A 17,370-nucleotide genomic window follows, 5' to 3' on the forward strand; every position below is an offset into this window, starting at 1 on the left:
GAGGTCACAATATCCTATACACACATGTACCATTTCCCCACTGTCCCTCATGTTAACCTGCATTCATTGGGGTCAGAATGGGGAGGGTCTCACCCAGTCTTCAAGGTGGCAGATTTTGCTGAAAGTTAGAGGGTCATGAGGAAGACTCGCCCTGCATACTATACAGCAAAACCACCACAACAAAACCCCTCACACTAAATATTCCTACCCTTAAAAGTCCTTTCAGCCATCCTTTCACTGAGCAGTTTTCGTTGACCCCTGTCCTCCACAGCACCCAGCCTTCTGCTCTCTGGCTGGTTCCTCTCTCCTCCCTCTTTTATTTCTCTCTTTTGTTCTAACTTTTCTATTCTCTCTCAGACAAAATACATGCACAAACAAAACAAAAAGTTTCCCTGCAGAACTACTTACTCTTTGTTTTTTTGGATGGTGTACCCACTGATAATCATACACTTGCCTTTTACTCCAAACAACACATTTCTCTTTCTAAAAGTAACTCTGGAGCTAGTTCTTAAAATACTACATTTTCCATCTGGTTGCATATACACTGTACAAACTACCAGGCAGAGCACCTGTCCTTAAGAGGCTTTCAACAAGCACCAGCTCTTGTCTTCCTCCTTCAGTGAAGAAAATAAGAGCACAGGTGCTACGTATTCTGATATAATTTCAACAAGGCCTTTCCACCCAGCAGTGCCTTAATCAGGTCTGAGTTGCATGATACGGTGCCTCCGTGTTGGGAGATGATCCACTGCCTTTGCCTCATGTTAGGGTTAACGTAAGTCAGGACCTGGACAGACCACTGAGAACAGAACAAGACTCATCTGTAATATCACAGATTTTTAGACTATATTTGTTTACAGGTCCAAAAGAGTTTTGCCCCCTTAAAATGTTTGGATCACAGCATAATGTTTATGAAGTCTCTTTTTTCTCTGGGAATTTTGTAATAATACATAAAAGACAGGTAAACAATATTTGGTCTACTGCAGGAGTCAGAATCTTGCATCAATCTGAAATCCTTTAGCCAAAGAACAGTAACGTAAAAATATACAACAATCAATGGCAAAAGTATTTGGACATACAAACATGCTTCTCAAACTTTTATAACTTTTTACACCTCTGAAAAGGCCATTCAAAATAAAATATATTGGGGCTTCCCTGGTGGCGCAGTGGTTAAGAATCCACCTGCCAGTGCAGGGGACACGGGTTCGAGCCCAGGAAGATCCCATATACCGCGGAGCAACTAAGCCCGTGTGCCACAACTACTGAGCCCACGTGCCACAACTACTGAAGCCCACACGCCTAGAGCCCATGCTCCACAACAAGAGAAGCCACCGCAATGAGAAGCCCACATACCGCAACGAAGAGTAGCCCCCACTCGCCACAACTAAAGCAAGCCCACGTGCAGCAGTGAGGACCTAACGCAGCCAAAAATAAATAAATAAATAAATTTAAAAAAAAATAAAAATAAAATTAAAATAAAATATATTAAGAGTGGAATTCCACTGTGAGTGAAAATAAATTTAAAATTTTTTAAATAAATTAAAATAAATGAATTAGTTTAAAAAGAAATCATTTTTTATATATCAGTCATTAGGACAAAGAGAAAGATGCCAAGAGTCAGAGAAATACACAGCATGACTGAAATCGTGTATTCAGGGAGCACCTTCCTTATAGGTTACAGATTGGGCATTCAAAGACGTTTCATCCAAGAGAAGAAAGACTCAGAATCTTCTACCACCCTTAACCAACTTACTGTTCCTGTCTCTGTGTTCGTGATTTGAATGATAATGGAACCCCAAACCAAATGCCCACCAAGCCAGCACTGCTCACACAGAGGCAGTGACCACAGTCCGTGGAGTTCCAGTTTTGTATTCACAGCCCAGTGATAAAGGGAAGAAGAGGGACAAAACTGACAATAGCATAAGTCAGTGAAAAGTCTTGACTGGCTCCCATATACCCAATCCGTGCCCACCAGATACTCTCGCTCCTGCTTTAAATTTAACCTCTTATCTTTCCCAACGAGAACAAAGTACATTTTCTCACATAAAAACACATTTCACCTTGATGGAAGGAAAACAGTTTGATACTTTTCTCAATTTGGAACTGATGTCTCTCTCTAAGTCCTTCAGTGTTACCATAGGCAACTGGGTCTTCAATTTCAAATCATATACCCATGCACGCACGCACACACACAGAGACAGAAATACTGGGAGTGGAAATAAATTAGGCCGACAAAATTTCTCTTATTATCACTTCATTCCTAAAAAGTTGATGATAAGATAATGCAAGAGAAGAACTACTTAGTTGAAAATAGTACTTAGTGTACTTAGAGCTAAATGTAATGACACAGATACGGCACAGAGAAGGACTGAATCAGAAAAGCAACTTCTTAATGCTCACCAGTACAAGAGAAGTCATCCACGCGAATGTATCCTGGGACACAGTCACAGCGATATAACCCAGGCAAGTTGACACACACAGTGTTGGCATGACAGTAATGCATCTTAGCCGCACACTCATCAATATCTGAAGGAGAAAAAAAAGAAGCAATATCACGGTTAGTCAGATGGTTGAACCGGAATGTAATCATCTTACAATGAAATTAGAAAAAGCGAATGCCCATTGAAGCCAAGAGAAAAAGCAAGATGTGTTAAACACAAAAGCTTAAGTGCAAATTCAGCTGATGCAGAAGATCCCATCTTAAACTGAAAATATTTCTAGAAAGATGCATGGTGGGACACAACAGTGAAGAACCTAAGTATGAAGACTGAATATGTTATTAGTAATCTCTAACCAAGAAAGATGCTTGTTTTAAATGTCCAAAATCAAGGAGTTCTGTGTCCAGGCATTGATACCAATGAATATTTATTAGGTGTCCACTGTACATGGTGTTGCTTTTATCAGAGAGAGAAAGGGAATCGAGCCCCTCTCTGCTTGTTTTTCTTACTAACACATGCTTTAATCCATCTGTTACAAAATGATGGTGTAGCCACTTTCTCCCACGTTGTACTGTGAATACAGACTGTAGCTACTGTCTAATGCAAATTAATGTCTTTCACCCCTTAACCTGGAGATGCATCCCATGTCAAAGAATAATGGGCTGATTCAACAAAAAAGATCTTTTCTCTTTGGAATGGAGATCAGAGCACCACTGCTTTCTCATAAAAAGTTCATGGTAAGAATTAAGATAACCTACAACCTTAAGTAAAGAGTTTAGTATTTTCTGGAATTTATGTTTTCAAAAATGGCTTTACAGCAACCTACAGATTCAATGCAATCCCTATCAAACGACCAATGGCATTTTTCACAGAACTAGAACAAAAAATTTCACAATTTGTATGGAAACACAAAAGACCCTGAATAGCCAAAGCAATCTTGAGAATGAAAAATGGAGCTGGAGGAATCAGGCTCCCAGACTTCAGACTATACTACAAAGCTACAGTCATCAAGAAAGTATGGTACTGGCACAAAAACAGAAATATAGATCAATGGAACAGGACAGAAAGCCCAGAGATAAACCCACACACATATGGTCACCTTATCTTTGATAAAGGAGGCAAGAATATACAATGGAGAAAAGACAGCCTCTTCAATAAGTGGTGCTGGGAAAACTGAAGAGCTACATATAATAGAATGAAATTAGAACACTCCCTACCACCATACACAAAAATAAACTCAAAATGGATTAAAGACCTAAATGAAAGGCCGGACACTATAAAACTCTTAGAGGAAAACATAGGCAGAACACTCTATGACATAAATCACAGCAAGATCCTTTTTGACCCACCTCCTAGAGAAATGGAAATGAAAACAAAAATAAACAAATGGGACCTAATGAAACTTCAAAGCTTTTGCACAGCAAAGGAAACTATAAATAAGACCAAAAGACAACCCTCAGAATGGGAGAAAATATTTGCAAACGAACCAACTGACAAAGGATTAATCTCCAAAATATACAAGCAGCTCATGCAGCTCAATAACAAAAAAACAACCCAATCCAAAAATGGGCAGAAGACCTAAATAGACATTTCTCCAAAGAATATATCAGATTACCAACAAATACATGAAAGGATGCTCAACATCACTAATTATTAGAGAAATGCAAATCAAAACTACAATGACATATCACCTCACATGGTCAGAATGGCCATCATCAAAAAATCTAGAAACAATAAATGCTGGAGAGGGTGTGGAGAAAAGGGAACTCTCTTGCACTGTTGGTGAGAATGTAAATTCATAGAGCCACTGTGGAGAACAGTATGGAGATTCCTTAAAAAACTAAAAATAGAACTACCATATGACCCAGCAATCCCACTACTAGGCATATACCCTGAGAAATCCATAATTCAAAAAGAGACATGTACCACAATGTTCATTGCAGCTCTATTTACAATAGCCAGGACATGGAAGCAACCTAAGTGTCCATCAACAGATGAATGGATAAAGAAGATGTGGCACATATATACAATGGAATATTACTCGGCCATAAAAAGAAATTTTGCTTTACAGAAGAGTGGATATCATGAAAGTCAAGAGGAAAAATGTTTCAAGAAAGGAGTAATGGTCAGTTTTGTCACGTGATGCTGAGAAAGTTGAATAAGATAGGAAGAGAATTAACCATTGGATTTGGCAAGAAGTTCACTGCTGCCCTTGGCCTGGTAAGAGTAGTTTGGGGAAAGTGGCTGGCAAAGCCTGACTGGAGTCAATTAAAGAAAGAATGAAAGATGAAGGAGACAGAGAAACAAGGCAAACTTTTTGAGATATTTTGTCATCAAGAGAAGAAAAACTGAAACAGTAACTCTAGGGAGACTCGATGATGAAAGACAGTCTTGTTTAAAGACTCTCTCGTGATGGAAAAGATCACAGTGAGTTTACACGCCATTGGGAATGATTCAACACTAGGGAAGAAAATTGACAGTATAGAAGAGAGAACAGATCTTTGCAGAAGTCAAGTCCTGGGGAGGCAAGAGGAGTTGTGTTCCAGTCCACAGATGGAGGAAGTCATCTTCACAACAAGAATGAAACCAAGAGATAAGGGAAGAGGTGGAGATAAGTTGGCATATTGGGTGGTGGAAAGATGAAGTAGTTCTCCTTTACTTGTTTTTTTATTTCCTCAGTGAAACGAGAAGAAAGAGAACTAGGAGAGGAAGGAGGTATCGGATGTTTAAGGAAAGGGGAAAAGTTATGAAATAATCATTTTGGAAAGAAGGAAAGAGAATTTACTATAGAGTATACTAGGTGGCTGCAGAGGCATGTGTGATTTGTGGCCATAAATATTAAGTGAGAGCAGTCAGCATGGCCATGTGTTTTTTTCCTGTCTCATCCAGATATCTGGGGTAGGGGCAGGGTACTTGGAAAGTTAGGTGTACCCAGAGATGAGTTTTTAAACAAACAGGATAGGTAAAAAGAGAAATAAGGGAACTGAGGTTGCAAAAAAAAAGAGCTGATGATAATGAGATACCAAGGAACCTCAGCTATTAAGGACAGAAGTGATGACAGTAAGATGGATGTAGACAGTTGAAATGTACTGCCCAGATCTCTCCTCACAACTGAAGAACTTATTCCCCCGGCTGCCTGAAGTACCGCCTGCTAACGATCTTCAGCTGTTAGCCTTTTAGGAAAACTGTCCTTGACTGAATCGAGCTGCCTTATCCTTAGTTACACTGCCGTCCTCAGGACAACCTTCAATGGAGGCTGGTTCTCCTTTACCCCAACTCAAGATAAGTGTAAAGGACTATCCCAGGTTCAGAGAACTCACTGAGATGAGCTAAATCTGCCCTCTGCCCAATCCTGTATCTTTCCCTTCCCCCATATATGTTCACCCCTACAGCACTCCCTAACAAACTTCCTGCATGCCAGTCTCCATCTCAGAGTTTGCTTCCTAAGTGAACCCTAACAGCAGCAGGAATCCTGATGGAGGCAAGGAACTATGCCAGTGAGAGTACTGGAGCGTGTGAGCTGGAAAGCTAGGAGATGGAGTTATAGAGTAATGTGCTTGACATTAAGAGTTCAAAGGTGATTTCGTTGATTACAAGGTCTTTCATATGACTATGTGAGAGGAGAAGAATCGATCATTGTAAGTGAGAGACTAGGACACCAAGAAAAGCCAGGTATAGGAGGGGGCTAGTCAGCATTAGTACTGTTCATCCAGTATTACCAGTTTTCCTCTTCCTGGGCACATAATACAACTGTACTTCCCCATCCTCTTCAAAACTAAGCATGGCTATATGACAAAGCATGAATCTGAGCAGGGGCATACCACCCCGGGGTGGAAAGATTAAGGGCTAGCATCAGGCTTAACGCATTTCCTTCTTTCTTTTTTGGAAAGTGTGGGAGCACAGAGATGAAGTCTCTTTCAGCCTGGCTCCCTGAATGAGGAGCAGGTCACCAGACCAGCATGATGGACACGTTTCATGACCTAGAAATATGCTTTTGTTAGTTTAAGCCACTGAGCCTACTCTGACTAGTACAAAGAATGACCATGAGAAACATCTCAAAGAAGATCATTAAGCTTGACCTTGAAAGATGAACAGAAATTCAGCTTAGAGATTGGAGGTGAGGAAACAGAAGGGAAACTACAGGGGCTAAACTTTTTGTCATTGCAGAGTTAGAAAGGGAGAGGACCATTTAGTCTGTACGTTCAAAGAACACTAATTAGCCCTCTACTACACTTTGAGGCAGAGTGATGAACAAAACTCCATCATGGACCTCATAGCCTGGCAAGGCACTGAGCAGAACTTATATGTTCTACCGATAATGTGAGATCAATTCATGGGGATTTGACCTAGTCTGAGAGGTTCAGAGAAGGATTCTCTACGGAAGTGATTGCTCATCCAAGACCTGAAATAGAAATGAAACAGGTGAAGGGGAGGTGAGTAACATACCAGATAGAGAAGAATAAGAAGAATTCGTTAGAGGAGGGAACTTTGCCTAGTTGAAGAGAAATTGGAAAGATGAGCTTGGGCCAGACCCTGCTGGGCCCTGGAGGCCACGTAAAGGAGCCTGGGCTTTAATCACGGTGGTGACACAGTCCAATTTCTGTTCTCAAAATATCACTCGGCTGTAGTGAAGAGAGTGGATTGGAGCAGGGCCAGCTGAAGGCTAAGTCACACTGGTATTTTACTCACAGAGATGCAGCCACACTGAACTAGTCAGGACTTGCCTCAGAGGCAATTCAATCTTCCACCCATGGGCCACAGCTGCCAACCAGGCTGCTGATGGCAATGACTGTTTCTCTGTCATGGACCCTTGTCAGCTCCTCCCAGAGAGAAACTCCTGACTCATCTCCCTCAGGCCACTGCATAACTGCTGAGAGCTGTCTGCCTCATCTAGATTTGAAGGAGTTACCTGGCCATAACAAGTTTATTTTGATTCAAACAGCTAAGCTATCTCCTTGTTTCATAGGATGCCAAGGCCCTGAGTAAAAATATTTTCAAAAATCAGAAAGGGGATGTTAGGAAACCCCAGAGAGAATTTCTCACATAGGTTTATCCAACCCTTGCTCTCTGCGAGCCACCTAGGACCCCATGGCCACACATCCCTGCCACTCTGCTGATGTGTCTTTGAGTTGCTTTTGTTTTCAATTCATACCATTGGTAATTCCAGCCCTTGCATATCTAATAATGCTCTGGTACCAGTCCAGAAAGAGGAAGAACCAAAGTAAGGCAGAAAAGTTGACAAATGTACCAGGAAATTAAACTGTCACAACCTTATCTTTGTTGCTTATCTTCTATCACACAAACAGCAGATATAAAAATCAGTGCCTGGTAAAAATGAGGGTAGGGAGAGAAAAAGTGTTTAGAGTCATCGGTTAGGTCCCTTGAGACAAGAGGATGGAAGAAAGTAAGGAACTGACAATTCCCCTAGCTTGAGGATGGGGACAGGGGATGGAGGGGAGACACATCTGCCTAAGAAAGATTGCCTCTCCATCCTCAGGGGAAGGCACAAGCCTGGAGACAGTTTCAAGAGGATTCAAGAGTGCTTCACAAGCAAGTCTGGTTATGCAGAGAATCAAAACAGAATTAACATCTTCAGAGACCTGGGATATCCTGAGAAAATCTTGAGACATAGAAAACAACTGAGATTTTTCAAAACGAGCCTAGGACAAATGCTTTTTGTTCACAGACAAAAGATCCTAAAAGGTCATGAATAGTTACCCCAAAAAAAGAAAGAAAAAAACAAACAGAACTCCCCAATTAAAGAATGACCTGATGCTCAGAGAGAGAAACTGAGTGAGCCCAAAGCAATGAGGGTTTTTTTTCTTTTTTTTAATATATACATTTATTTATTTATTTTTGGCTGCATTGGGTCTTCGTTGCTGCGTGCGGGCTTTCTCTAGTTGCAGCGAGCGGGGGCTACTCTTCGATGCGGTGCACGGGCTTCTCATTGCAGTGGCTTCTCTTTGTTGCAGAGCACGGGCTCTACGCGCACGGGCTTGTAGTTGTGACATGCGGGCTCAGTAGTTGTGGCTCGCAGGCTCTAGAGTGCAGGCTCACTAGTTGTGGCGCACGGGCTTAGTTGCTCCACGGCAGGCATGTGGGATCTTCCTCGACCAGGGCTCAAACCCGTGTCCCGTGCATTGTCAGGTGATTCTTAACCACTGTGCCACCAGGGAAGTCCCACAATGAGGTTTTTAAATATAAACCTGAAAAGCCATCTGACTTTTGCCCAAGTGGTGATGGTGCTTTGCCTAAAGCAGGTCCCTCTCTCAAGCAATGGTCCTTTCCAGTCTCATATTTACCCAAAAGCCAGAAGGCAAGAAGAGGCAATGTCTGAGACTGAACTTCAAAGGAGAAGTTGAACACACTGAAGGCCAGGCTCAATCTAAAGGTTTGGATCAGTCTAGCAAGAATTTCTAAGAACCACAGTTAAGGTGACTACCAGAAGGATGAATGGATAAAAATTTTAAAACACATCATTAAGCACAGTATGATACCAAAATGAATAAGAGGCTAATAGTTGCTAATCTCAAAAGGTAAAACTAGGAACAGCCCCTAGCACCTGGTTAATACCCAGTAGCTGTCATTTCAACATATGAGACACTATGCTAGGTACTCCACAGGTAGCATCCCATCACCCCATTTATTCCACTTGACTACTTACTATAGGAGATAGATACTCCCATGTCAAGATGAGGAAACCAAGGCTCAGAGATTATTAGATCACTTGTCCAAGGCATAAAGTCAGTAAGCCTAAGACCCTGGGTTTGAATCCACAGTCTCCCTTCAAAGTTGGCATTGATTTCACTGGGCCAGTTTTAGCCCTCCGTAACTTTTCGATCCTGTGACTATGTTACACGTGGCTGATGCCATCACAAAGTGTATGGAAACAGGCAGATCTCCAAATTCTATGTCCATGTGCAATACTGTTCATGACATTTGTTTCGTATTACACTCTCTGTTAAAATAGTAAAGCTGTACTGTGCATCACCGCTTCTGTGGCTCTTTTATATTAAATCCTAATACTTTCAAACTTTAGACTCCAGAGATCCAGGACCCCAAAACAGGTGATAGCATTCTGCTCTGAGCTGGAACCCTTGATACAACCTTAACTCAGGATGCTTAAGACTACTGAAGGCCCCCTGTAGGATTAGAAACTAGTGACAAAGGGGCCTGGGTCTTTTATTAAATATTGTTAGAGAAACACCTATAAACCCCACTGCAGTATATATCAGCTGGAGTATAATGGGGCTCAGATTGTGATTCCTTCTTATAGATTGCTTGTCACCTTTGAAATATCAGTGCTTGTCCTCTGTTGGTCTTCTGGGGTAACAAAAATACATGATTTATGTCCCTTCCCAGGAAAATAAAGTAGTTTGTTTTTGTTTTAAGAAGGTATGCCTATGGACTTTCAAGTGAAATCTGATGTGGCATGATTCTTCACATATCACCAGCGTCCATCTGCACAAGACTGTTCAGAACAAACAGAGCTGAATTTGGCATCGTCGTCATTAAATTAGAGTGTAGAGCTTGGGTAGCAAAGATAGAAGCAAATGCAAAGAATTCTCTAAATAAAACAGTGTGATCTACTCAGACTAGTTACATAAGAATTTCCTAGAAAAAGGCAGCCCAGAGAGGGTTGGATGCAGAGAGTGGGGCGAGGGGGGAGTAGGGGGAGAAGTTATGCCCCACTCCCTGTGCACATTTAAAAAAGAAACAGAGTAAACAAAGAAAATCAATATTTATTGAGACTGTGCTCTGTGCCTAGAACTGTGTGCATCTCATTTCATTATCCCCAACCATCCAATGGACTGCCATCAGAAACGACAATGGAGAGCACCTACAATTTCACCCCAGGTTTCTGTGACTTCAAGAGCACACTTCGGGGCTTCCCTGGTGGCGTAGTGGTTGAGAGTCCGCCTGCCAATGTAGGGGACACGGGTTCGTGCCCCGGTCCAGGAAGATTCCACATGCCACGGAATGGCTGGGCTCGTGGGCCATGGCCACTGAGCCTGCTCGTCCAGAGCCTGTGCTCCGCAACGGGAGAGGCCACAACAGTGAGAGGCCCGCGTATCGCAAAAAAAAAAAAAAGAGCACACTTCTTCCACTCTGACTGTTGGACACGAGTGCTAGATTGACAGTCAAGAGTCAAGCTCTATTCTTGCTCTTTCTATTAGTTAACCCTAGCACTGGGCACTTCTCTAGACATCAGTTTTCCCATTTATAAAATGGTGAGTTGGATCAGAGAGCATCTAAAGACTTCCTTGGTTCTAAAGTTCTTGACACATTCAGGTGTTTCTGTCCTCACAATTCATCATAAACCCTGCCTCCGTAGCATTATATTCTGGGCCACCCGCTTTCATCCTGTTTCAATGAGCTTGAAGATGTTCCAGATGTCTTTTCCAAGACACAAGTCCTAGAAAATACTACTAAGATGACCTGAACCTTCACACTGTTCCTTGATACCTGTTTCAACTGAGATGGCGTCTCCCCAGAAAATGAAGAACAGCCAGGACTAGCAACAGACATTCAAACAAAAGCACAGCTCGGGACAAGCCCTCCAGGGACTAGCAAGATAACTCGCAGAGGAATTCTACCAGACTTTAATCTCCTGACTTTTCAGAAATCATGAGTTATAAAAACATGGTGGCACTGGGATTGATATTAGAACTGTCAGTACTCTCCCAACTGTGTCACACTGGGTATTTTGTAAAGTGAGGGCCTATATGGTCTCTGATTTGAACTTATAAAAATCCAGTGAAGCAGACAAGATATGAATTATTATGACCTCTTTCAATGAGAAAATAAAGACCTAGAGAAGAATTCTGACTTGCCCAAAGGTACACAGATAATCAGTGAGCTGGTAACAGAATCAAGGTCTTCTAACTCTGGAGTTAGTGCTTTATCCAATGTTCCGTGCTTCTCTATAATTATTGTTTTCTTCCTAAAGCAAGGGGAGAGAAATTAAATGCCTATGGAATCAGAAATATAAACCAAATGCCAACAGAAGCCAGGTAGAAGATATACGCGCAAAATATGCCCCTTCCCCCAAATAAATAAGGTATATATTATTTTTCCTAAAATATAAATCAATCCCTACCTACCTACCTTTCTCTCCCTTCCCTCCCTCACTCTACCAATCTCTCTCAATCGTTTTCACTTCTCTACTTCCAAGAACAAAGAAATGATTCTTCTCTTACAAGGTAAAAAACACTGTGCAAGGCGAATGATACATGGAAAATGACACTAAACCTCAGTGGCGGAAAGACAGTGGAAGAATTTGAAATGTTATCTTCACTTTACAGATGAGAAACTAGGGCCATAGGAATGGACAGTTAATTGTCTAAGGTCCCATAGCCAGGAGGCGTACCTGGACTGCCGGGATGTGAATTCAGGCAGCTTGACTCCAGAGTTTGTACTCATCACTCTGTAGTATTGCCTCCCAGGGACTGTGGGCTAGATCTCTGATCTTTCTAGAGAATTTACATACCCTAGTATTAATTTAACTTTTTAAAATAGTGCCTCCATTTTTTTTTTTCAAATATTTTGAACCAAGCAAAACACATCTGCCTATCAGATTCAACCCCAAAATGTCTGTGCCTTGAAGCATGTTATCACAAGGAGCTTTGGGGGACAGGGGGGTGTAAGAGAGAGGGGTGGGAAGAGAGAGAGAGAGAGGAAGGAGGATGGAAGGGAGGATGGAAATGGGCAAGGAAGGAAGGAGGAGGAGAAGGGAGGGAGGGAGGGGAAGAGAGAGAACATGACAGGAAGTAAAGACAATATAGGAAGGCAAAGAAAGGAGAAAGTAAGACAAGAAAAGAGAAGAGAAGAGAAAAATAAGACAATCTAGGGAGCTTCCTATATAACGTCTATGGACTGAGTTATGTTCCCCCAGCAAATTCATTATGTTTATTCACTAACCTCCAATGTGATGGCATTTGGAGATGGGGCGCTTGTGGGGTAATTAGGTTTAGATAAGGTCATGAGAGTGGTGCCCTCCTGATGAGATCAGTGCCTTTTAAAGAAGAGACATGAAAGAGCGTACTCTCTCTCTGCCACGTGAGGACACAGGGAGAAAGCAGCAATGTGCAAGTCAGGAAGAAAGCCCTCACCAGAACCCAACCCTGCTGGCACCCTAATCTCAGACTTCCAGCCTCCAGAACTGTGAGTAAATTTCCGTTGTTTAAGCCATCCAGTCGACGACACTTTGTTATGACAGCTCCAACTGACTAATACAATAACCCTTTCAATTTCTGTTGCCTGGTGAGATGAATTTTTACATCATATTCCAAGATATGTGTCAAACAAACATGTTGCCTGCCAGATCAAATATCTGCAGATTAAAAATTCAAATAACCTTTTGGTCATCCCATGCATAGTAAAGAAGTCTTCTCCCACAGGGTTAAATACATCATAAGGTAGAAGTTAGATCGTTGGATTTTCTGATATTTTAAAAGTATTTCCCATATACAGCTATGTCAGATATTTGCAAATTCATGCTAAGATGTTTTCTCCCCCTGCTGGGCTCAATTTCAGAATTAAATACTGTCATAAAGTAACATCTCTTTGTGCCACTGGGAATCACAGCACACCAATTTTTAGCTGACATCGGAAGAGCATTGTAAGATACCTCTCTATGATTTTTTTTTTTTTCTCCCAGGCTGGTTTTTCTGACCTTGGAGAGCATCCACAAACTGATGCTGAGTATCTATCTGCAAGGAAAGAAGTACGTTGAGTGAAAGGTGACTCGTTCAGCTTTAGCTGTAGGCTGTGCTCCAGCCTGCCTGAATCTATTAATATCTGAACCCTACTTCAGCCAACGGTACCAACAAAACGACTGAGCGCTTCCAAAAAGATCCAAGATTTCCTCCTGAGTTATGAATCAGTTGGAAATGTGGAAGCTATATGGTCTCTTGCCTTCCCTGCCCCTGGGAAAGCAAATTCAAGAGCTATTAAGAGACTGCTGAATTCCAGAGGCAGTAACGATTCCGAAGGTCAGTGAGATGTGGTCCTTGTATTCTGGCTTTTATACTAAGTGAAAAAAGCCAGACCATACAGAACCAGTCCTAAGCCAGGGAAGAGGCAGTCAGCTGAACATGAACAAAGTTCTACCGGAAAAAGAAGCGGCTAATTCCATCAAAAACTACTGAGGAAGGTTTCACCCAAAAGATGTTCGTTGTGGGTCTTGAGAAGGTAAGAAGAAGCCTTCATAAAATGTTGACGGCCTTCCCTTATCACTTTGATTGGGCAGCAATTCTTCTTTTTCCTCCAGCTTTATTAAGACATCATTGACATATAACATTGTGGAAGCTTAAGGTATACAATGTGTAAATTTGATACACTTACTGTTGCAAAATGATCACTACCACTGCCTTAGCTGACAGCTCCATCAGGTCACATAATTACCATTTCTATTTTGTGGTGAGAAGACATCAGACCTACTTTCTTAGCAGCTTTCAAATACATAATACAGTATTGTTCATTATAATCACCATTCTGTACATTAGATCCCAAGAACGTATTCATCTTATAACTAAGAAGTTTGTACTCTTTGACCATCAAAAGATGAATGAAAAAAGATGTGAGATACACAACACACACACACACAATGGAATATCATTTAGCCACAGGAAGGAAGTCTTACCATTTGCAACAACATGGATGAACCTTGGGAGTATTATGCTAAGTGAAATAAGCACTTCTCTCTCAGACAGAGAAAGACAAACACCATAAGATACCACTTATATGTGGGATCTAAAAAAGCCAAACTCATAGAAATTACTAAACTGGTGATGACCAGGGGCTGGGAGTTGGGAAAAATGGAGAGATGTTGGGCAGTTATTCTTTTGCTTTACAAAGATACACAAAAGTTAGCCAAGAGTGAATGAGATGGGAGACTGCAGCACCACCAGCTGCATCTACATCCTCTTTATCTCTGGTTGCACTATTCTTTCTACAGGTAGCATTTATTGATCACTACTTTGTGCCATAGTTATGAAGCACTTTGCATGGATTAACCCATTTCATCCTCACAAGTACCACATGGATAGGTATATATTAATACTTTCATTTCATCCTCACAAGTACCATATGGATAGGTATATATTAATACTTTCATTTTATTTTATGGAGGGTTAAACAGCAGGAAGGTGACCTCAGAGAATTTGAACCTTGGTATCTACTCTATTCTGCCTCTCTACAAAGCCACCTTAGCTTCCCCTTCCTCATATCCACTTTCCTCAGTTAATTAAATAGCAATTTCCTGTAGCCACAATTTGTCAAATTATTTATTCACCACCTTTCCCATGCAGTCACAATAAAGGGCACAGAGGTCTCAGTCTTTTAAAAATAAATGATTTGGTGCCAGAGGTTTATATCTGATTCACTACAGCATCAAATTAACCAGTGATTAAATACCAGGCTCTGAATTACACAAACAAACAGGCGCCTGTGGACCTATGGGCAGTTCGTTAATGAACACAACCGGGTTTCAATAAAACCAGTCCTTGTCTTCCAGCACCTGTATGAAGAATGATGATCAGCTGAACGTCCTCAGGAAGGACAGCTACTTCTCTGTGCCTTTCCCCATATGAAGAGATTCCTTAGATGCAACAATCTTCTTGAATTGAAATCAACATTATTCCCAACTCCAAATTTTTACACATCTGACTGAATCCATCTTATCTAATATGAAAGCTGAAACCATAAAGCATTTAAAGTGGTCCTTAAAATTCACCAAGTCCAGACTCCTATGAAAAGTGATTGTTGAAAAACTTTAAAATAAATGGATGAAGAGAAATGAGAAAAAATCCACAGAATAATGACTCATAACCCACTTTCCTCTAAAAACACAATTCAAAAGTACAATGGAAAACACAATTCAAAAGGAGGAAAATGGAAGAGAATCGGGTTTTCATACAATCTACTGGTCTTGAACTACTTTTAAATGGAAGAACCGTTTAAAAAATAATAATAGTTAATGTTTGTGTAGCATTTACCAAGTACCAGGTACTGGTCTACATTTATTAACTAATTTAATTCTCATAATAACCCTTTGAAGTAGGTTTTTCATAATTTCAAGTCTATAGATGAGGAAATTGAGGCATGGGAGACTAAGCAACTTGCCCAAGGTCACCCAACAAGGAGGGGGCAGAGCTAGAACTCGAGTCCAGGCAGACCTGGCTCCCAAGGTAATACTTTAATCTTCACACCCTCACTCTCAACCGGGCTCTTGGGGGAGTGAAAAAATCTTAGCTATTTTTAAAAGTTTGTGATTCTCCAAAGGGCCACAGCACAGGAGCAGATATATAGTATATCTCTGGTATTAAATTTTCATGAGTAAACGATAAGGAAAAAAATGTCAAAAAGACACCTTAGGGGGATGACAATGAAAAAAACATTTACGACACATTGCTCTATACTGAAGTAACTCCATTTGGAATAACATCTAAATTGGAAGCTCAATATAAAAAACAGAATTAAACCCTACACCAAATTAAAAAAGCTTCTATACGGCAAAGGAAACCACCGACAAAATGAAAAGGCCACCTACTGAACAGGAGAAAATATATGCAAATCATATATCTGATAAGGGCTTAATATGCAAAATATACAAGAACTCATACAATTCAACAGAGAAAAGTCAATCTGATTAAAAAACAGAAGACCTGAACATTTTTCCAAAGAAGACGTATAAATGGCCAAGAGTCCCATGAAAGGTACTCAACATCCCTAATCATCAGGGAAACACAAATTAAAACCACATGGAGCTATCACCTCACACCTGTCAGAAGGGCTCTCATCCAAAACACAAGAAAAAACAAGTGTTGGTGAGGATGTGAAGAAAAGGAAACCCTTATGCACTGTTGTTTAGAATGCAAATTGGTGCAGCCACTGTGGAAAACAGTATGGAGGTTCCTTTAAAAATTAAAAATAGAACTACCACATGATCCAGCAATTCCACATCTGGGTATTTATGCAAAGGAAATAAAATCACCATCTCAAAAAGGTATACACACCCTTGTGTTTACTGAAGCATTACTTACAATAGCCAAGACATGCAAACAAGTGTCCTTCAATGGATAAAAGGATAAAGAAAACCTATATAGATTTAGATATATGTAGATATAGATATATACATACACACACACACACATGATGGAATGTTATTCAGCCATAAAAAAGTAGAAAACCTTGGCATATGTGACAACAGGGATGGGGGACCTCGAGGGCATTATGCTAAGTGCAGTGAGACAGAGAAAGAAAATAGCATATGATCTCATTTACATGCGGGATCTGAAAAAAAAAAATCCAAACTCATAGAACAGATTGATGGTTGTCAGAGGTGAGGAGGCGTGAAAATGGGTGAGAGGGGTCAAACTTCTGGTCATAAGACAAGTAAGTCATGGAGATGGAATGCACAACATGGTTAGTATAGTTAACAACACTGTATTGTTGAAAAGAAAAGATTTAAGCAGAGCTGCTGTGGTAAAGAAGAGGATCAGGCATATGGTTGGGATGAAGAAAAGAAAGAACCATCCACCTTTTAGCGGTGGCAAATAACACTGCAATGAACACTGGTGTACAAGTACATGCTCAAGTACCTGCTTTCAACACCTTTAGGTATAGATCTAGGACTGGAATTGTGGGGCTATCTGGTAATTCTATGCTTGGATTTTGAAGAACCACTGAACTGTTTTACGGCCCCAAACTGTTATGGCTGCACCAAGATGAGGGGTTTGCAGGGGCTGGGAGGAGGGAAGGATGAGAAGTCATGGCTTAATGGTTACAGGGCTTCTGTTGGGTGATGAGTAAGTTTCATAAATAGAGAGTGGTGATGGCTGCACAACACTGTGAATGCAATCAATGCCATGAAATTGTACACCTAAAAATGGCTAAAATGTCAAATATTAAATAAAATTTAACACACAATTTG

The 17,370-nt window shown here is 40.9% G+C and overlaps 1 protein-coding gene across 2 annotated transcripts in view; it reads right to left on the reverse strand.

The window, feature by feature from the left end:
* The window catches only part of NELL1 (neural EGFL like 1), an 874,935-nt gene that overhangs the window by 455,254 nt on the left and 402,311 nt on the right, over positions 1–17,370 (reverse strand). For both annotated transcript variants that reach the window (XM_030864871.2, XM_030864870.2), the window contains exon 13: positions 2,398–2,523. In XM_030864871.2, the coding sequence (XP_030720731.2) occupies positions 2,398–2,523 (126 nt within the window). The remainder of the gene's footprint in view (positions 1–2,397; positions 2,524–17,370) is intronic.

Source organism: Globicephala melas, chromosome 8, assembly GCF_963455315.2.
Source record: "Globicephala melas chromosome 8, mGloMel1.2, whole genome shotgun sequence".
NCBI lineage: Eukaryota > Metazoa > Chordata > Mammalia > Artiodactyla > Delphinidae > Globicephala > Globicephala melas.